Source organism: Amphiura filiformis, chromosome 12, assembly GCF_039555335.1.
Source record: "Amphiura filiformis chromosome 12, Afil_fr2py, whole genome shotgun sequence".
NCBI classification, from domain to species: domain Eukaryota; kingdom Metazoa; phylum Echinodermata; class Ophiuroidea; order Amphilepidida; family Amphiuridae; genus Amphiura; species Amphiura filiformis.
The window spans coordinates 9546631-9570192 of record NC_092639.1 but is presented as its reverse complement, the minus strand read 5'-3'; the positions used below and the strand labels follow the sequence as shown (position 1 = coordinate 9570192).

Below are 23562 nucleotides of genomic sequence, written 5' to 3'. Positions count from 1 at the left end.
TCAATTTTGTATCAGACAAAGCTGAGATACCATTTGGAAGCCAGCTGAGAAGAGGTCATCCAGTTCATCATCATATTAATAGCTTGGTGTTGCCATGGCAACTAGCTGGCTTGCAGCTCATTCAATAGAGAGGTTTGATACCAAACATATTAATCTGGCAGTTTATTTGTAGAACATATGTTCAGCTTGCTGTAATGGTTATTCATGTGACTTCCAGTTTCAAAATATGGGATCATTACTCGTACATTTTAAACTAATTTACTATATAATTAATCAATTTACAGGCCAAAATAAGATTGTTCTAAAAACAAGAAAAATTAGCACTTTAGAACAAACATTTTCAAAACTGGATACACTTTCATATCATCTTAGGCTAAAAAAAAGTTTTATTCCGGTAGGCCGCACACATTTCCTTTTTTGGAATAATTTTATGTTTTTATTTGAAATATAGGCCTACAACAATAAAAAAGAATTTTTTACAGATTTTATTCTCATTCATTTTGTTTACAAGCAATATGAAATCAACAAATATTTTATGAAAATCAATCTATAATGTTCCAAAAGCTATCACTTTACAAATCTAACCTACTCAGGTCTCATATTTTTTATATGAAACATTGACAAAAAAGAAGGAAATTACAGTGAGTGGTATACAATTCTAAAAACAAAAAATTTTAAAAAAAATCAGCTGACCATGTCAGTTTTAAAGTTTAGTCATCACGAATCCAGATTGATAGCAAAGGCCATTATAACATCTCATATCATAGAGAACTTCATGGATAGGCCTTGGGCTGATTTCCACATCTTGATTTCCCAGAATTCCAAGCATGCCTCGTGCATTTCTCTTTTTTGCCTTGGCCATATCAATATGAAATTATGTTTGTGGACAGGTCATTTTATAACATTGGTAATAAATTTTGATTTAATTGATGTGTTAACTAAAGTGCATTATAAAATACAAAGATTTGTATAGACTTATAGATATATATCTCTTATTTTAATAATAAAAGGACTCGCATAAAACAATGCTTTTAAATTAATCCAGGATAGTAATTTCTGAATGCATACTGACTGAGAATGGACAGGTCAAGTTCTATTATGATATTATACAAACAATTCTTCAATTACGCCCAGCGAGTTCTAGCTGCCCACACTCAGCCTTGAATCTCAGTGATGGTTAAACTCTTCACGGGCATCGCAAAGAGCAAACACAATTTTTTTGTCACCACAGCCATATCAATATAGTAAAAAAAAATCCTGCACATGCTTTCATTGAGACGGAGTGATACTGTGAGCACACAAAAGTGCCTTGCTTCTGTGCACACATGCTATCTGTGTTGATGTCGTAGTTTGACAGTAGTGATGCAGTATGTATACGTGGCCTAGTATATAGGGAGGATAACCATCAGGCTATATTTTTAGCCTACGGAATATACAATGATATATAGACCTATATTTAACTCTAAATGAGTAAACATCTTATGGCCAGATGTCCACCATGGTAAAGATAGCAAGTTTAACACCATCATCATCAACATCATCATCATCAACTTCCTCATCATCATCTATATAGTGACTTTCTTAGTGGAGATTAGTTTTGATGATTAGTTGCCATCAATTGTAGAAGTTAGTGAGGCAAGGTGCATACACATGGCATTTTCCTATTTGGTCAAACTCCCAAGGAGACTTTATATCTACATCAGGAACATCTTCTATACTCAGGAACAACGATGGTCTAAAGGTACGTTACTAGCCCCACCCAACCACACCCTATTCAAGTACACACCCTCAGAATGCCCCATATATTTGCTTTGATTGATCATCCATGTAAATAGATGGAAGGGTTTACTTAATATTAAAGCATTTAAAAGCATGTATATACATTACAACATCTTCCCTAATAGAGCATGAGTTACCATGGTAACTGAGGTAAAGGAAGTGTACAAGGAACATTTAAGTAGCATAGAACACATATGATTGCTGCTATCGTCTGATTACTGAAGATGGTTGAATGATATTCATATAATATATATGTATATATACCATATTTTTGAGAAGCAAATAAAAATAGTGTTCTATTTATGACTATATTAACATGATACTGATCATTTTGATGTTTATCAATGTATCTCATTGCCAGAATTATCTCCAAAAGGATACAAATACCAAAGGAAAACAAGTTTTAGCATAGTGAAGTGGAAATAACGGATTCACATTGTGTTTTTGCAGGGCCTTTTTGATTCTTGCTTTTGGGGATAGTAATTCAGAAATTCAGGCAATGAAAAAAAGGTTCATTAGGCGCGTGAAAGTCGATTCGAGTTTATCGTCCCCGCCCGCATCACTTTTTGGAAACCAAAAACCAAGCGTCAAATTTTCAAAAATGCCAAAATAATTCATTATTTTCAAAGTATCGGTGTTTTCACCAGTTTTAGCAATTGGAAACATATATTTTTGTTTGTAAAACATATAAATTCATAACTTGGAAGCAAAACCAGGCTCTTTTCTAACTTTTTTAGTCCCTACCCATATAAAAACCTGTTTATAAATAACATGTATGAGTGTGGCTTTAAATCAACACACATTTTAGGTCAATAATGAAATCTGATGAAACAATGAAAAATGAAAAAGTCACCTCACCAACCCGGGAAAAAAAAGGGACGATAAACTCGGAATTGACTTTCATGGGCCTTAAATCATACTGATATAAAACATTACCTTCATCCATATTGGATTCTAGATGGAGATTCGAGGTAGATGCATAATTCAACAATTAGAAATGTTTCTTTAAAAAACAATTTTATCTTGATAGTAAGGATAGCCAAATTATAATGAGCTGCATAACATTATCTTTGTGGTTTGCAAATTGGAAATACACTGATGTAGACTTACAAAACAAAAAGTTATATTATAAATGACAGTTAAATGCAATTTAATGACAATTAAATTGTTTTTATTGATCAATTTATATTATAGATTATGATTATATTTATCTGTATTAAATACTTGTTTGATAATTTGAGTGGTTAAATGCACAATTCGCTTTGTTTGTTGATGTAAAGTGTTTTTTTGTTCATTAAAAATTCACCATAGTGACTGGCTGACTTTTGTGTGTCAAGGGCTGTTGACTGAAATCTGTACATTCAGGTGGATTTTAATGGACACCGCCCAAGCTTCCCATGGTTATAATTACTCTGTTCCATCCTTGTAGTATAGGCCTACATTATTCATACATGCTAGGGGATAACAAAAAACCTTTTTGATGACATTTCAGGATATAGACTTAGTTATTCATTGCAGATAAAGTACAAAATTTAAATTAATGTATGATCTCGTGTCCAATGGCCTGGTGTGTCACATTGGTGTGGCAATTTAAATTGATTTTGTTGTACTGAATATTTATACTTGATTCAAATTGTTTTTATTTATAGTAAAGAATCATGTTTTCTGGTAAAATAACCATGTTTGTTGTTGCCAATGTTTGCACTTTTTAATATTTGTATAATTTGACCTATAGAGTGCACGCAATGCTGGAGGACATAGAATAAAGTAAGAGAAATAGCATATGTGACTTGAGGCTCATTTCACTTTGGCTTATTATTCAGTGATTCCGGCGAAGTGTAAAAAAACCCCAAAATTGTGTATTAATTTCCTAAAAGTGAAGGATAGGCCCTAAGTCATTGAAATTATCATTAAATATTTTTGAATGAAAAATTTGCACTGCAAAGAAAGAACATCAGCTCAACAGCCAGGAAAACTACCAACTATCAACTTTACGCTCATTTTCTGGTATGGCTAAAACTGAAACAAGAAATGTCTTTAAAAAAGACAATGCAGGTATTTTGAAAGTTGAGGCACATGTTTCATAGCAATGTATACACAGTGAATGTGATGGGTTAGTTTTTGTTGTGATATTCAAATATAAATTTGATTATTGGTTTCCTTGACTAGTTTCATTCTATTAAGGGGGTACTACACCCATTGCATTTTTTTTTTTTTTTGCATTTTTTTGCATTTATAAAGTTGACAAATTGGGTAACTTCGGTCAAAAAATTAGTTTTATTTATTAATCAACAAACATTAATTGCAGCTCATGTTTAAACTCATTTATGAATTGAGATTTTCAAAGCGGAAGATTGAAACTGATATCAATGCGCGACGGTATCGGCAAAATGACCACTAAGATTTTGACCACGTTCGTCGTGGCTAAAATGACCTCGTGAATGTGGTCAAATTAAAACAGTACAACCCCCTTGAAGGGTCAAAACAACCCCAAACGTGGTCAATTCAAAATGACCACGGAAAATATAACCCCGTAGTTTTTAGTGTGTAGGCAATCTAAATTGTACTCACCATTTACATTCCAAGGTATTTTATTATATCCACCTCACACATTTCCATTATATATCCAGTAACAGACAAAATATCAAAATTGATGCCTCATTATGACATGTATGATATCACAGACTATCACATGTATTCAAAATTGATGCCTGAATTTGACCTGAACCAATTGACCTATAACCTGACCTTTGATGACCTTATAGCCTTTTTTAATCTCTTTTCCTAACAACATATTATAGAAGATACATATATACATGGTGTAGTATTAAATTGTCTATGTGGAAGAGATTAGGCCTATTTAATTTATTCAGTGTTATTATCAGTGAGTATATATATTTCTATAGACAGTATAACAAAGGATTTAATGTATTCTATTCATGTATTCTACTTGGACATGTTCAATAGAATAAATTATGGTTTGTTATGAAACACACATCTCAGTTACCAGGATACAGTAAACAAAAAAAATATATAGGGCTAAAATGATTTTCTAAAATGGTTTAAAACCACTTTGTATGTAGAGATATTTTATAAGTTCAGGACATGAGATGATGAACATATTTATATACTTCATAAATTTAAAAAAAAAAAAAGAAGATGGGTACTGATGAAAATCAGGGTATTATATCGCCTTAATGAAGAAGTACACTGCAGTTTTTATTTAAATGGCTAAAACTTGAAAAATATGGCTCATGCCACCCCATTCACTGCTGTTAATGGTTAACTTTTAATAAAAATTCCTTTAAAAAAGGAATGCGGCGCCCAAATTATGTGAGCTTGGACGTGATATGGTGAATTCCATGGCATGGTGTTTAGATTTGGTCCCGGGGATTTGGTATCATAATGATTTTTTCTAGGGAAGAGTAGAAGATGATCAAATGCAAGACAAATGTGTTTGATTGGGGAAGGTGTATCACAGGACCGTTTTGGATGAAATAAATTGAATTGGAATGAAGCTGTCGTGTCAATTTTGCGATTATGTGGGGTGGGGGAGTTCAATTTTGGGGCATATTGTAGTGATGATATTGCTTTGGATTTTGAATATTGTTGAATTTCGTTATGCAGGGGGGTATATGATGGATAGTATAGAAGAGGATCTACCCTATGTTGACCAAAAGAAAAGTTTTTATGAATGTATAACGTGTGTGATCCCGGGTCTGTGATACATATACATCATAACGTCTGTGATACATATACATCATCCACTTGCTAATACACTGAAAATCTAATAGAGATGAAGGATAAAAGACAATTACAGAACATTCATTCTTCAAAAGTAGCTATATGGGTATACAATGTTTACAAGATAAGAACGTTAATGTTTTGTACATGAAGCGTAACATCTTTGATACATAGTTGTTAACACACTGAAAATCTGACTAGAGATTTACAATTTGATGATATCCAAAAGAATACTTACTAACTTAGCATTGAAGAATTAAAATAATTACAGAACTTTCATTTGTTAACATACACGTAGCAATGATTAACAATGTTGAAAATACAAACGTAACGTTTTGTTCATAAACATAACATCCTCGACACATCTAGGATCCGCCTAATTTGTTGATTAATGTCATAAACAGTCACAAAAGATTTATGGTCTGATCATTTTATCATTTTAAGGGGGACCCGATATTGCATTTGGAAGAACCAGGCTTTTCAATTACTATCAAAACTGCTGGGTACCAAACTTTTTGATACAGCTTGTATAGTAATTTGTTCTAATTTCCATGCAAAAGGAGCCAGTTGTTTCATCCTTAAAACAAATAGGCTACACCATAATAATATTTCCAATTACCATGCAGATAGATAAGACCTTGGTAAGATAAGCGTGTTAATTGTTATGTCACTATCACTATCTTGATCTTGATAAGATGCCTGACTTTGAAACTTTGGGTACAAAAACTCATACTCTGCAAGTTAGGTCAAATTTTGCACTATGATTGTTTATTTGAGCTTATTGGACTATGCCATTCAGATTAGGCTATTGTAATCCATAGTGTTGGTCACCGTCTATCGGGTTCTAAGAGGCGGTAAACTGGTTACAAAGGTCAAAGTGGTTACAAAGGTCAAAGGTCTCGATTTATTTGGTGTTTTTACAAATCCATTAATTTTGTCTTTTAAACAAAGAATATCGCACACCATTTTATCCTGTGCATAACAGAAAACAATAATAAAATCAAATCCAAGCATATTGTGGATTTATTTCTGAGCAAGGCCATAATTTTAGCAAAATAGCACAACAATTGCGGAGTAAATCTAGTAAGACTGAAATTAGAAGCTACTCACAAGTACATGCCTATATTGTGGGACGCCTCCGTAGAGGGCGCCCCAAAAAGTTAACCTATCAGCATTTTAATCTAAGCACAGACCCTGATCTAAGTCAACCAGAATCCATTGCAACATAAAATATCACCCTATTTTATCAAATTACACTCCCATTACTTTGTACAGGATCCCTTTATTTTCATTTTGAGATTAAATTGGTAAACATGGGTCGATAGTCAAGAAATAAACATATTTTTCCAGATTTGATTAATGACTCATTACACTAGATAGCAAATCAAAACGAGAAATTCAAATGGGAGAAATGCATTATGGGAAGTGTAAGATATTTTCTCTGTTATAGATCTTATTTAGAAACATAAATTGGTACAAAGTTGCCTTTGAAAACTGTAGCCGCATATTTTTACAATCGCAAATTCCAATTTGCGAGTGTTCTGTTTTTGGTCAGTTCTTCTTTCTTTCTTCTGTCAAACTTTTAACGAGCCATCGTAGCTATATGCTTTAAGCCAATGTGACCATATTTGGTCACAAGGACCATTGGGTGGGGGCACAAATGTTACATGACCAACTCAGGGTCAAAGGTCATCCAAAGGTCATTATGGCCCAAATGTGATTTTCACTAAAAATGCTTCTTCTTCCACAAATTACATAACACAATGTCGTCACTTGCATACAGGCATCACCTTTAGCCAGTGTCTAAAAGCTGTACAAAGAATTGGGGTCAAAGGTCATTAAGGGGGTAAAATCTTACAATTGCATTATCTCAACATCCCGGGGTATGGGGCTCAAACTCAGTGACAACAAATCTCCTGACCAGGGGAACATTTTACAGGGGTCAGGTCAAAGGTCATGCAGAGGTCAAATTTAAGAAATGCATTTTCTGTACATCTGTAATGGGTACGGGACTCAAACACTGTGACAACAAACTTAATGACCAGGGGAATATTTTGGAACACTTTGCAGGGGTCAGGTCAAAGGTTATCTGGGGTCAAGTCTTATAATTTCCTTTTCTGGACATCTGTAAGGGTATGGGGCTCAAACTCAGTGACAACAAATCTCATGACCAGGGAACATTTTGCAGGGGTCAGGTCAAAGGTAAAATTTTAAAATGCATTTTTGGACATCTGTAAAAGTGCGAGGCTCAAACTCTGTGACAACAAAATAAATGACCAGGTGGATATGTTGGAACACTTTGCAGGGGTCAGGTCGAAGGTTATCTGGGGTCAAATCTTATACCGTAATTTCATTGTCTGTAAGGGTATGGGGGCTTAATTTCGATGACAAACCTCGTGACCCGGGAAACATTAAGGTCAAAGGTCAGGTCAAACGGCCATTAAAGGGTTACATGCCTTGCGATTGTCTGCGCTCTGTGAGCGCAAATTATCTCTAGTTATAGCTAGTACCCACACCACAATCTCCCACAGACAAAGTTTGGTATCATGTGGAAAAGCTAAATAAAAATTCCCTTTAAAAGGGAAGGCCAGCGTCAATGCAGAAGGTCTTGTAAATAGTTTGGGTCACCGTGAAAGGCATTTTTTAGGATCACGCTTACATCCATGTTACATGACAGTTCACCAAACCATCAATGGTGAGAACATGCACACTGAAACAGCAAAACACATTAACTCCTATAACTCCTGTCAACTCTATAATTCATTACTCCAAATTGTTCTGTATTTTTGTCTTTACTGCTTTTTACTCATGCTTATTATAAAAATCAAGAAATACACTGCAGTTGTTAGTTAATTCGCTATGTTAACTCAACTTACATGCACATTTTATTTTAAAATAATTTTATATTATTTCGCAATGTATAGTTTACTATAAAGTAGATAATGCAAGCACATGATAAAGGACTGGTCATTCACTACAATCTTCACTTTTAAACTGTATTTTTTGAGTGTTTTGATTGTTAGTCCGAAACTCCTGCAAAGCTATGGACATGGCATCTTACCTACTCCATTCTGTAGTCTGCATTGTGTGTTTTCTCAGTCTTCAATCATTTTGTTGAATGTAATTTTATGAATCAAATAAAAAAGATAGAAATTGGCCTCACTTTAGTTATGTGTCATTTTACAGTATTTATCATTTATAAAGTAAGACAATAATTTATTTATTTTCTATAAGTGCATGTCAAAATATGGGATATATTGTTCAATATTATAGCTAGCCCCTAAAAACTTTATTTTCAATCGGATTTTCCGTTGAAAAGACAAAACTGATGTTAAAGATAGCAATAATATCATCAATAACATTTTGAGTCAATTTTATCCATAAAACGATACAGGATAGGATAGATAATTACTTTGACTTCAATGTGGTCCATATAATGAAGATTTTGATTCCACAACATTATTAGATCTGTTATCAACATATCAATTATGCACTCACAGGCAACCAAACATCATGCTATGTTCAGTAGTCCACTGATATGACCTTGTGATCATTCCCCCGCTTTGACCATGTCATTTTTTTGATATGCTGATTGCTGAAAAAGTTTATGTTTATATGTGTAGGCCTAAACCTATGATAACCTTTTATGTCATAATTAATTAAAACATAACTTTGGCAATACTCAATCGTTTTCGTTCGTTGAAACGGCAAAACATACTTTCTTTTCCTTGCAAATCGAATTAGCAGACATCAAAAACATTTCCACCACGAGAAGTAAAAAAATAATTCATACCAATAGAAGAAGGCTATAATCTTAGCTAATCTTTAGTGTACACAAACCCCATCTCAGAATTAGGTACCAGCGCCCTATGCGCTGGCGAAAAGAACCTGAATACATGGAGGGTATATACCCAGACCCAAAATGAATCCAATATTAGATAACACAAGTGAATGGACTTTGAATACGGATATGAAACTTTTGCAGTTTTTACATTGATACTTATAATAATTTGGTGGTTTACAAAAGCAAAGAGAAATAACTTCCTTGAGCATCAAAAGTGTTGCTGTGACTGCAAATGACTTTATCACTATATGTTTTTCATCATGGATGATCTTACGGAGATAGGTATAAGCGCATTCATTATGAAAGAGAGGTCAAGATTTTAACTCAAAAGAGTATCATAGTAAAGGTTATCATTGTTTTTATTCTTATGGGTATTTCGTGATTTTAGCATCCTCTTTTGATAGTATCAATAAATATTCAAGAAAAAAGCTAATTTCCAAAATTTCAGTTGATTCCGACATTAAACTAAAGTTACTGTGTTGTCATTTTGCGTAGGCTGTGTAATTTTGAGCTGTGTTAACATGGTTAAGAGCCAGAAAATACAAATTGGACAATGTTTTGTCAAATGACAGAATCTGCAAGAAAGCTTATACACACAAACATTATGTAGTCCAAGGTACGATCCCCCCCCCCCAACTCAACACAAAAGTTGGCAACCATGAGAGTTACCAAATCTTTCAAAGACCCCCTTTGCAATGATTTTTCATCAAATTTACCCCCCTTTTTCATACAAAATCAAGGACAAAATTTGGCCAAAAACAACCCCCTTTTTTGTGGTTTTCAATGACTATAGAATTTCAAACACCCATTTTCAATGACTAGAATTTCAAACACCCCTTTTTCAATGACACTAAATATTGCCATAAAATCACCAGATTTTCTCAAGTACTCTTTTATCCAAATTTTGCGGACATTGCAAATTAAATACCCCCTATTTTGCTGATTTCACAGTCAAATTTCGCAGACAGTCCAACTTAAATACCCCCTATTTTGCCAATTTCACGGTCCTTGCTCGGAGTACTGGTAAAAAAATTACACCTTTTCCGTACTATTTGGTAACTCTCATGGTTGCCAATTTTGGGTTGAGTTGGGGGGGCAGGTGATGGTATAAAAAAACTTTTTTAGAGTAAATTGGGGGATAAGGATATGGATCATAAAGTGCCCCTTTAACAAAGTAATTTTCTGCCATTACTTAATGTATACTTACTATTGGATAGATGTCACTGACATGATCAGGATGATAAAGGAAAAGTTCTGCACAGTTCTGCAAAAAATACCAAGTGATCCACATGAATGTATGTTTTAATCATAAAATAGGCCTAATCATTCATTTTAAAATACTATCTGTATTACTAAGAACAATAAGAAGTTTGTTTCAAAATGTAGCTTATTGTTGCTAATCACAAGAGATTGTGTTTATCATAGCTTCCTTAGTTCATATCATGAAGTTTCAACATTCCATGCATGTATAAGTATAAAATTACACAAATTATGAGCGAGAAAGAACAAAAGTTGCATTAGAACAATAAGTAGTGATTAGACAAGGTGTCAAACATGTCATCAGCTATTTGTTAGACAAATTATCCCAAGTGCACCAGGTTCACATTCCACAATATCAAAAGACCCCATGTTGTTACCAAAACTCGCAGCCAACCAGACAATACCGTTTTTGGATGTTTCTTGACGTCTTAGCTCCGCGTGAATTTTTGTTTATCGTGACTTGCCAGAGTTGTAGTATAAATGTAATATTCATGGTTGGAATATGAGACATAATATGGCTTGGTGAGAACTAGACCTCAGTTTAAATGAATAGTTGATGCTTACAGATTCAAATAGTCATGAGACTCTACACAAGGCCTTTATGGAGTCTACACTAATGCAACCAATATATTTACACTGATTTGATGATATAAGGAGTTAGGGGTGTGTGTGTATCATCACTATTTTTACCCAAATTGGAAGTTATACCTAAATACATTTTCTAATTTATTTCTAGCTTTTACTTCCCAGCCTTTACTGCAATTTTGTATATAAATTGGCATTTCATAGTTTGTTGGTTTATCAGTTGGAACTGAAAACAGTTCATGGGACTTTCCACAACATTTGTTTAAATAATAATAATTTCACACTACATGTCATAGCAGAAACAATTCTGTCCATCATGGCAACTTTTTACCCAAAATAATGCATGAATTTACTCTGACATGCTATTTTGTTTATTAGTTTATGAATGACTAGGAGTAGGCTACATGGTAAAGAGCTGTTATATCGTACCATATGTACCAAGCTAAATTAACCAATCAGACATGCTTAATTACACATATTACTTTGCGTTGGTGTGGCAGCAATATCAACATGAACCTTTCATCTTGCTGTGGTTGTCCGATTTGATTTTGTTAACAACTATTGCCACTAAAATATGAGCACTATATTGAGACATGCTGTTAAAGTTTATTTGCAAAAGAGTTGACATAACTTCAGCATATTGATTAGGGATGTGCAAAGATATTGAGTCTAAAGAGTTGACATAACTTCAGCATATTGATTAGGGATGCACAAAGATATTGAGTAAAAAGAGTTGACATAGGCCTAACTTTAGCATATTGATTAGGGATGTGCAAAGATATTGAGTCAAACAAGTTAACATAACTTGAGCATATTGATTAGGGATGTGAAAAGATATTGAGTCAAACAAGTTGACATAACTTCAGCATATTGATTAGGGATGTGCAAAAAGATATTGAGTTAAAAGAGTTGACATAACTTGAGCATATTGATTAGGGATGCACAAAGATATTGAGTCTAAAGAGTTGACATAACTTCATCACATTGATTAGGGATGCACAAAGATATTGAGTCAAATGAGTTGACATAACTTTAGCATATATTGAGATATTGAGTCAAACGAGTTGACATAACTTTAGCATATTGATTAGTGATGAACAAAGATATTGAGTCAAACGAGTTGACATAACTTCAGCATATTGATTAGGGATGCACAAAGATATTGAGTCAAACAAGTTGACATAACTTCAGCATATTGATTAGGGATGCACAAAGATATTGAGTCAACCGAGTTGACATAACTTCAGCATATTGATTAGGGATGCACAAAGATATTGAGTGAAACAAGTTGACATAACTTGAGCATATTGATTAGGGATGCGCAAAGATATTGAGTTAAAAGAGTTGACATAACTTCAGCATATTGATTAGGGATGCACAAAGATATTGAGTCAAATGAGTTGACATAACTTCAGCATATTGATTAGGGATGCACAAATATTTTGAGTCTAAAGAGTTGACATTACTTAAAGGGCAGGTCTATTGCAAAAACAACATCATATCATTGGCACTCTAATAATATAAGGACAATGAAAATGACTCCTTTTTGAGAAAATAAGGCGTTTAAAATTGATATTCATAAAAACCAACTTTTAAGCGGTGACGTCATGAAATGAGATGTGCCCACTTTGAGAAAAGGGACTATAAACGCTCTCAATGGACAGAACGTATACTGTTGTTGTTCACAGAAAAAAACTCTAAATTAAGTATTACACATTTAATGGTTTTTAAACATATGGATAAAATCAGCCGCTTTTTTTTTTTATATATTAGTAAATTGTGATATTACAATTCATATGTATATCAATATCATGAGAAATATTAGGCCTAAAAAATAAATAATTTGAGCTTAGAATTTCATCTGAGACTAGCATATAGGCCTAAACCGTGTTAAGTCCACAAACCCATGTATCTGATTTCTCTGTGCGATATTCAGTTGGATGAAATATTACAAAGCAAACACATAGTAACAATACTGTGCGGTCTTTGTTTCCGAAATGAGAACAATAGTCTGCATATTGTTATGGTAAATAATAGTACAACTCATTGTTGCTAATGTCAAACTTGTCAAAAGTGATTGTGATTGTATGATGAGAGCATGATATAGTGTCCGCTTCATTTACCTACGTCATCAGCCAAACGGGGGAAGGACACATACGCTTCAAACGGGGGAAGAACATGTACGAGGCTGAACTTTACCCACACAATTTCTCCTTTTTCAGGAGAAATACTCATAAAAAATTACAACGAGTGTCAACTTGTAATGTAATAATTATTCTCTTTGAATAGAGATAAACTTGTTTTTGCAATAGATATGCCCTTTAAGCATATTGATTAGGGATGTGCAAAGATATGGAGTCTAAAGTGTTAATTATATAGTAAGTGAACTCCTGTAGTCCTGATCACCATTATTTTTGCAGTAATAAAATAGAAACAAAGGGTATAGCTGGTAGTACTTCCTATAGATAATGGGTTTGGCTGTGCCGCACCCAATATTTATGCTTTTATTGCCTCATACACATAATAATTTGGGTGACAAGGTTACAGCTACGATGTTTTCTTTATTTCCGTATTAATACACCTTCATCTCACACAGGTCTTGCACTTCTTGAGATATGTATCAATATTATGTGAACAAATGATTTGATTAGGTCACTTTGTTTTTAGGTTTCTCCAAAGTTTACTCAACATAATAATGTACATGACTAAATTAGACCATTAACAAATGCATTTGAGCATCTCTATGTGACAGCCATGTGTTCCTCATTTTTATCATACTTTAACAGCTCATATTTTGACACTCAATAAGGTTTGCTTTGAAATTTTAACTAGGAAAGATCATTGTAAGTGTCAAATATATATTCAGTGTAACATGGTATAATACTTAACATCTTATTTTGACTATATGCCCAGACTTAACTGCTTTGACAAAACAGGTCTGATTTTAAACATTGAACATATAAATGAAAAATGAAAAACAAAATAAAGTATGTGAACCCAAATGATGGTATATTCATCAACCTTCAACCTGCAGAAAGATAACAACGTCTTCACTTGTCACTTGTAGTCAATTAAGTAAGAGTTTAAAATGTCAGGACCAAGTGAATAGCATGTCAAGTTTTCTTGGTGTCAGCTAGCGTCCAGATTGCACTTATTGCTTTCAAAAAATGCCTTTTGAAAAAAGAAACTCACATTTGTTATTCCTAGAAACTTTAAATTTGTCATAATACTTTTTTACTCTTAAAGGGGCATTTCGTGATCCACAGCCTCGTCCCTCACTTTTCTCAAAAAAAAGTTGAGATTTTTATACCACTGGAAACCTCTGGCTGCATAATATTTATGTACAAAAAATTTCTTGCAGATAAATTTGTTTAGCAAATATATCATCACATTTGAATTACGTTCTGGTGTACCAGAACATAATTCAACACAGCGGCCTATGGAGCAGTGTAATACACATAATCATCCATAACTCGCAAACACAGAATCAGAATCAACTGAAATTTTGCGAATAAGCTTTTTTCATGGATATCTACTGAAGATATGGCATAAAAAGAGGATGAAGGACAAAATACTCCTTTAAGTGATTAGGCCTATTGATTCAGACTCTTTTGATCTTGTTTTATGCAAATTTGTATGATTATTGCAATGTCATTAATATTTCTACATATGTGACATGGTCAAGGGGAATGAGTTGGATGTCGCTAATATTGTTTTTTAGATATTGTCAAAAACAGTGTTCAAATGCTCTTTTTTTTTTATACTGTTTTCAGCCATTGATAAATTGCTCATAACTCGGTAACCAGATGTCCGATTTTGATGGGATTTGCATCAAAATGTAGCATTTGTAAACTGCTAGAAAATTATGTAAAAATTTTTCCTAATTGAAAATTGCTGACAAGTGACTCATTCCCTTTGATCATGTCACATATATTGATTTTGCAGTTTCTGTTTTGTTAATCTAATCCCATTTTTGATGTTTGAGGTGGACACATAAAGTTTGAAAACTCATAAAAATGCAATATTATAATATTGTTTATAGAGGAAAATGAAGCATCAAAATCACGATCTGCCCTCCCCAAAAGCGCTATTACCGATTTGTGTCTGTCCCTAATAAGCATTGGCTTGTCAATACCAGCAAGCAGGGGATCACACCAGGTGCAATTCCATGTCTTTGATTCCCTGTTTGCATGGGGCTCATACTGGGAATGCTGGTGCGATGACCTTAAAATAGATGGTCATGATGATTATTTGTCTATGAACTTAATACAAACTGAATAATAAGTTGTATTTAATCAGATCAAGTTATATCATTTGTACTTGGGCATTTAAAGACTGCTACAGACTCCGAGTATTCAATGTAGAATATCTGATGCAACATGTCATCATTATTTAATCTATTCCCATTGTATTCCCAGTAATATTTAAGTTCAAACGAATGTTTTAATGACATAAAATTGATATTATGTATAGAACATCTGGTAGAAATATGATATTGATTTTATATCATCAAACATACGTTAGAACTAAAACATCACTGGAAATTGAATGGGAATAGATTAAATAACGTAGACATGTTGCATCAAATATTCTATATCACAAGAAGTCTGTAGGGTCCTTTAATGTTATTTTCACCAATAAATGTGAATGGAATATATTACATTAATCAATGTGGAATGTGCAAAGAATTGTGGATGGTGGGGTTTCTTCTTGGTTAAAGGGGATGTGCCACAGTTTTGGATTTCCTTTTCAGCAATTGTTGTATGTCGATGGCGGGGTCGATGGGTGGGTTTTCAGTGGAGATCAATGCACTCAATTGGGTGCATTTGGGCATAAGTGCCCTTGAAAGCACCCAATTTGGACAAATTTGGGTGTTTTGGGGAAAACTGGGTATACTGATGGGTTGCAAAAACAGCAAAAAGTAGGTATAGAGAATGTCGGCATCCCAAAGTCTGCATGGCACATTCCTGTACAAATTTTTTGTTACCGCTTCAGCAGTTTTGATACTATATTATAGCATCAAAACTGCTGAAGCGATTACAAAAAATTTGTAGATAAAGATGACAATAAGTCATTGATGATGAGAAAAATTATAGTGACGATGAAGATTTATTTAATGATTGAGATATGATCACCCTACCGCGATAATTACCAAAGTAATTTTTTTGTAATTTTGAGAACAAATTGTTTTGGAATATTCCCTTTAATTTGTATCATTATTATTTGTTTTTGTGCAAAGATTGGTGAATTAATGTGTTTAAATGCATGCTTGAACCCTATTTTGTAATTCGTTCTCAAAATTACACAAAATGACTTATAATGCAAATATGGTTATGATCGATGGTGAGCCCCATCATAGGCAGGCTGGTGACAGGGCATTTTCCATTGTTGCCAGCCTGCCTTGTTCAATGAGGAATGCCAAATAGTGTCTCTTCTTTCAAAAAGCTGATCAAGTCTCATCTTTTCCCCAACCGGTAGTTTCTTCCTCATTCCTTTTTTTTCTTTCCTTTCTCTCTTTCTCTTTGCACAGTGGTATTTAGGCACCTTGCAAATCCTGGTTAATATATTAGTACACATTGTTACTCATCAATCCCGTTTTGACTTTTCTCCAAATTTCCAGTTGCTGAAACCGATGAGAGTGACTGGTCAGAGACAGATGATGAACTCCTGGATCCGGGAGTGAAGAAGGCAAAGAGAGAAAAGATTCAACAGAAGCTTGCTAAGACAAAGGAGAGGCATAGAGCCAACAAGGAAGCAGCAGAGAGAGCTAAAGCCCAGAAGCAGACAGAAGCTAGGAAAGGATCAATAGTCAGTCTAGATGAAAAGGAGGAGGAGGATGAAGAACGAGGTGGATCACAGAAAAGCAAGCAAGTATCTGCATCAATTCTAAAATAATGTAAAAAAAAAGAGATTTGTCTCTCAACTTGAAGTGGATAAAAAAAGTAAATATTGCAAGTGATACTTCACAGGTCACAGCTATTAAAAATATAAATCCAATACACAATGTGCATTTCAATGATTTTTTTAATACTCTCATCCTCTTCAGTTCATGAAGCAGACACAAGAAAAAAAGTACCTTTTGGATCATATAAATGTACAAGTGGAACTGCTGTAAGGTCTGTGAGATAATGCACATACCAACAATGTCATGAATCTAGCTGTATTATTAGTGAAATTAAAAACCAAAAATCTAAATGCCAGAATCCTCATATTTGTCATTTTACTTCCAATATTTAGGTCCTCTGGTGTAACACTGTCGGAGCACTAGGCGAAATGTCAACCGTGCTAGCATGGTCAACCATGGTCAACCATGGTCAAAACATGGTTGACCATGGTTAACTATGGTCAGCGATGATCAGCCATGGTGGCTTGACCATGGTCAACCATGGTTGCCATGGTCACCATGGTATACCATGGCCGAGCATGGTCAGCCATGGTCTTCACCTCACTTGACCATGGTTGACCATGGTCACTTTTAAGTATACCATGGTCAACCATGCTTTATCATGGGTGAGCATGGTCAGCCATGTTCATCACCTCACTTGACCATGGTTGACCATGGTCACTTCAAGTATACCATGGTCAATCATGCTTTAGCATGGGTGAGCATGGTCAGCCATGGTCAGTCATCACCTCACCTGACCATGGTCACTTCAAGTATACCCTGGTCAACCATGCTTTAGCATGTGTGAGCATGGTCAGCCATGGTCATCACCTCACCTGACCATGGTTGACCATGGTTACTTCAAGTATACCATGGTCAACCATGCTTTAGCATGGCTGAGCATGGTCAGCCATGGTCATCACCTCACCTGACCATGGTTGACCATGGTCACTTTTAAGTATACCATGGTCGACCATGCTTTAGCATGGCTGAGCATTGTCAGCCATGGTCATCACCTCACCTGACCATGGTTGACTCTGGGTAGTGAATGAGAAAAAGCGCCCTCTGTTGTTATTAATCGTATTTAATGCGTATTTACAACGTTGTGAATAAATATTTGACACCATAGAATATAAAAACTAGTAATTTGATAAGTTAAAATAAGATTTTTAACAGAATAAATCGAAATAATATGATTATGCAGTTTATTCCGTTAAATATTTACCCCATAATTTCCCTCATTCTTCAGGCCCTGCCCTCTATCGGGTGCTAATTTAAAGTTTAGGCTTGATTGCTATTGTTTCTTTCTATTGTTTCTTCCTTGATTGCTATTGTTTCTTAACCATGGTCAAACATGCAAATTTTTGACCATGGTTGACCATGGTCACTTTAGATAGACCATGGTCTCTGGCCGTGGTGCCATTTTTCAAAAACATGGTTGACCATGGTCAAAAACATGGTTGACCAAAAACATGGTTGACCATGGTCAAAAACATGGTTGACCATGGTCAAAAACATGGTTGACCATGGTCAAAACCCTGGTTGTTGAACTATGGTTGACAATAGTTCAACCATGGTCAAACATGCAAAGTTTTAACCATGGTTGACCATGGTCACTTTAGATAGACCATGGTCAAAAGGTTAACCATGGTTGACCATGGTCTCTGGCCGTGGTGCCATTTTTCAAAAGCATGGTTGACCATGGTCAAAAACATGGTTGACCATGGTCAAAAACATGGTTGACCATGGTCAAAAACATGGTTTGACCATGGTCAAAACCCATGGTTGAACCATGGTTGACCATGGTTAACCATAGTTCAACCATGCCTTTTTCGCACTTCTGGACAATTCTTGCATGGATAATCATACTCACACAGTCAAAATATAAAGAAAACGTCCACCAACAAACAGAATTCATGTGTATGCAAGACCCACCCAAGCCATTTTGGAACATGGTTTGTCAATTATTTGATCTGTTTTTCTTGGTGCTCTACCAGGCATTAAAAAAACTTTAAAAAGCCAGGCATGTAGGGCTACATGCTAGGATAGCTTGCACATACTTGAGAGACAAACATCTTTTTTGGCCTAAATAGATTTGACTGAGAAGCTAGAAGTATTGTCATTGTAAGTGTCATTTTTCAGTAGATGTACAGGCTGATTTATTCCCAGTTAGGCCAAATTTTTTTTTGTTGTGTTGCCCTCATCCGTCCGACCCTAAATCCTGAAAAATCGGGGTCGGGTTTGTTTGTTTGGTTTTTTTTGGGTTTTTTTTAATGATGGTTTTTACAGATTTGTTCAAAAAATCAATGTTTTTCACTTAAAATTAATATTTTATTGAAACACTCGTTCTTTCATTGATGTCTAACAGGTATCCAGAAGTCAAAATTGACAAATGTCCCTAATTGAAGAAGCATTATTTGATATTTGAGGGATTTTTAAAAACTGAAGGTTTAAAAAAAAAAAAAAAAAGATATCCGACCGTCCGACCCAACTTTCCCATTTTCCAACTTGAGGGCAACACAACAATATTTTTTGGCCTTATATTCACCCTCCACATATATCACAGTGTATCAATTAAATATTCTTGACACAGCGAAGATAGATTAAACAATTAATCCAATAAATAGAAATTATAATGAAATACACTAATTATTTCTGTCTTATCCCAAAATAATTGTATTTCATCCAGATCTGGTAAACCCCCACCACCAATTGCGCCCAAACCGAAGAAATCTTCCATAACCAACACCAGCTCAAGTAGCCTTAATTCAACAAACTCAACGGATGCAACGAGTCAAGACAAGGTAGAATCCACAGAAAGCTTAGAAATAGAGACCAAGACACCGCCTGAAACACCAGAAGATGCCTCATCATCATCACCTGGTAGAGAGGCTCCAATTTCATTTGATGAAGTGAGTGAGTATAACCCAATGGTAGTGTAGTGTGCACCCCAAGGTTCCGTTCTGGGACCACTTGACGCTCTGAGTGAGTAGTACACTTAGTGCATGTGCCACAAATACTAATCTATTGTCTCTACCTTCCTCTACTTCTGTAACATGTTCACTTCTTATAAGCATGATCACCAGATGCACACTGGGTTATTACAATTGAAATCCATACATCCCCTATGGAAGACATACTTGGATGGGGATATCTATTTGAAATCTACACCCATATGTGGGAGATTAATGTCTTCATAGGGGGTGTATGGATTTCAACTGGAATGCCCCATTTTTGTGACCCATTACATAATTACAGTGAAAGGGGTAATATTTTGGAAGTGCAGATTTCAATGTTAATTTAGCAGACAATAAAATAAGCTTTGAAATTAATGATGTTCTTGTGGTTTCCATTTTGAAGAAGAAATAAAAAAAACAAGCAAATTTTCTTTAAATCATTTTAATAATCTCAGAACTAGACTGGCTGACTTTTGCTCTAACGCGTCACATTTACACAAGATAATAATGCATATTATGTGTAACACACCACATACCTATGCAGAAATTGCACTACTTTCACCCACTGATAAAGCATCTGGTTTGATGTTTGTATCACACATTGCTTTCATGTAGCACAGTTATGTTTCTTAACCTCCATTTCAAATAACCTTCATTAATTTTGCTAATAAGTAGTGGATCAACTAACAAAATTATCAATTTACATTTTGATTACAAAACAAAATACATTAAATGCATGTCATAAATTCTATTCTTTTCCAATTCTAAATTTATAATAAGAAATCAATGTAAAAGAGCATAGCCTTTGATTGTAGCCATAAAAGTAATAAAATGATTGTCACAATTCTTTCACCTTCTTTGGCTGATGTAGTTTGTGAACATATGGAAGAGGGATTCTAATTGAGTGATCAAGGCAGTGATCAAGTTTGTGCAGTTGTTGGAGTTGTCAGACTTTAGTGCGAGAGGTCCCGAGTTTGATCCCCTGCAGTGAGGTTGAAAAACAAAAGTTCTCCTGAAAATAATGTGCTAGCTTGAAATTCCCCTGGAACTAGCTGCCTGATTGTCTTGGTTTTACCCGTACATTAGTCAGGGAGCTGATCCTGGTTGCGATGGTTATATGTGGGTAGTCTAGGGGACTGCACCTATATTGGGGTCCCTGAATGTTGTAAAATTGTGTATTAGGTTGGGCCACAGTGGTCAGGAAAAATCTGCAAAAGTGTGCAGAAGCCTGTTGGTCAGTTAGCAGTACACTGTAAATCCCTAAATTAGGATGCTAACTATATTAGCATCTCACCTACAAATTGAATGAACGATATGCTCTATCTGTATTCACAAGCCAACATGGAACAAACTTTGAAAAGTATGAAAGTTTTGTGAAAACTTCAGGTAGGCCTAGGTGGTGAAATATTAACATTTATATTTTTCTCTTTTTGACAGAGTGCACGTGAAAAGCCACAACTCAAGTCATATCGCCGAGTACAAGGACCACAAGGAAGAAGGCGACCTCGACGAGACTCATCGCAAGCCATGTCACAAACAATGTCAACAACACTATCACAGATCATGGCATAGTCCACCAGAGTTACTTCAAATTAAAAGTTGCTTTTTGTACAAAGTTGAATATCACATAGGTGAATTTATACACATTCTGCATCAATATTTTATAAGTTTCTAGAATCATTGGTGGTGTAACTGTCAACATGGGGTAAAATTGAGTGGATTTCAATTCTTGCTTGATAGATGATGAAGAAGTATGACATATTGTGAAAGTATAAATTTCATGGAGATGGCAACAAAAGAATAGCAAACTACCCTCTGTATCAGAGTTCTTTTGCACATCGAAAGTATGGCAGGATTTGGGTGAGAATTGTATTATGGTTATGTTAATTAACTGAAGCTGCAAAATATGTATGCCCATCAGTAAAAAATCAAACATTTTGCTAAATTTAGATTTTCAAAATGCCTGATATAACATATGTAAAGTTATTAACCAAAATTAATTCATAACCATAACTCCTAAAAGGCTAGTTCTTCCATAGGGCTTGTATGGATTTCAACCGGAATAGCACATTCCTGTGAAGGACTATTCAAGAGAAAATCATTTTGGATGAAATATTGCTTTGAAACCAAATGACCAAACAATGAATAACATGGGGTTAATTAATTAAGTGCCAATTCTCATTACGTTTTACTACCTGAAGAGAATTGATCAAAAATTGAATTCCCTCCTGAGGTTGGTATCTGTCAATGAGTTGACCACATCACCAGGCTGTTATTATACCTAGAGGCAGTATATGGCACACATTGATCCCTCACTTAAAGAGTTATTACCATCGATTTGGTTGAGAAAGGAGGTGAGACATGATCAAATCTCCCCAGGTAACAAAACGTAATGTTCAAGCCTGTATACAGAAATGGTTAACCCATACCAGCCTTACACTAATACTACAGTATTGGTGAAACTGCTGGTACAAACAAAACCCACCAAACAATTTATTACATATTATACAAAGTATGCCAAATACAAAAGCACATTGTATTTGATCTGTTAAATGCCATTTTCCAAAAGGATGCATTTATTAAAGCCAAAGTTTTTAATGAAAAAATTGCTATGTAAGCTTACCCATTGGGGCAAAATATGACTTACTTCCAGGTTCAAAATCACGGCTGATAAACAGTATTTGTTCGAGCCAGTTTAAAGCAATAATGTGTGATTTGAATAAAGAATAGATTCCTATTTAAATGTATGTTTTCACTGATCACATTATCCCCTTTTAATTTAGAGCCAAACAAATTGTGATTTCATTCCAGCGCCAACAATGCGTGTAATATGCTCACCGATCGTATTAGTAATACTGCACGGATCATCGCCCTTGACGTGTGTACACATAAGCTGACATCCAGAGGACATGTTAGCAAGCATTCGATCGATGAACTCTGAATAAAACCGGGTCTCCCCGGTTTTAATATAAAAAGTTAAATTTTACTGTTATTAAAGCAATTCAGGCTTAGTCTTGTTAGCAAGCATTTGATCGATGAACTCTGAATAAAACCGGTCTCCCGGTTTTTAATATAAAAGTTAAATTTTACTGTTATTAAAGCACTTCAGGCTTAGTCTTTTACGTAGTATTTTAGTACACCATTGGGCATTATAATTATGCAAAAAGAAGAAATCCGAGTAACATTGAGGGTGTCGCTGTGAAGCAAATCACACATTATGGCTGCAAGTCTTTTACATAAGATGGTATTGACATTTCTGCATTTTGGTCATATTTTCTTGGAAATTTATAAAATGTTTTCTTGAGTGAGGCATTTATTTAACCAAGGGGCATTTAATGGAGCAAATATGGTATATATTATACACAAAGAGGGAAACAGGCAATGTACAGTAATTTGCATGAGTATTTATGCCATAACTTGCATGGAGTCAGCCAAATATACTATATAAACAAATATTTATCATGAAACATAAATGGGACAATATATATTCATTATAATGATTTGTACAT

General features: G+C 34.7%; 1 protein-coding gene across 3 annotated transcripts in view; it reads left to right on the top strand.

Annotated features, from left to right (window-relative positions):
- The window catches only part of LOC140165761 (uncharacterized), a 38675-nt gene extending 15572 nt beyond the window's left edge, over window positions 1-23103 (top strand). Inside the window, exons 1-4 of one of the 3 annotated variants that reach the window (XM_072189083.1) lie at window positions 1281-1741; window positions 16833-17079; window positions 19786-20008; window positions 21491-23103. In XM_072189083.1, coding sequence (XP_072045184.1) covers window positions 1651-1741; window positions 16833-17079; window positions 19786-20008; window positions 21491-21625 — 696 coding nt within the window. In that variant the 5' untranslated portion in view covers window positions 1281-1650 and the 3' untranslated portion in view covers window positions 21626-23103. Of the gene's footprint in view, window positions 1-1280; window positions 1742-16832; window positions 17080-19785; window positions 20013-21490 lie in introns of those variants that run through there. The other 2 variants (XM_072189082.1, XM_072189084.1) reach the window with 2 other exon arrangements.
- Window positions 23104-23562: the final 459 nt, after the last annotated feature.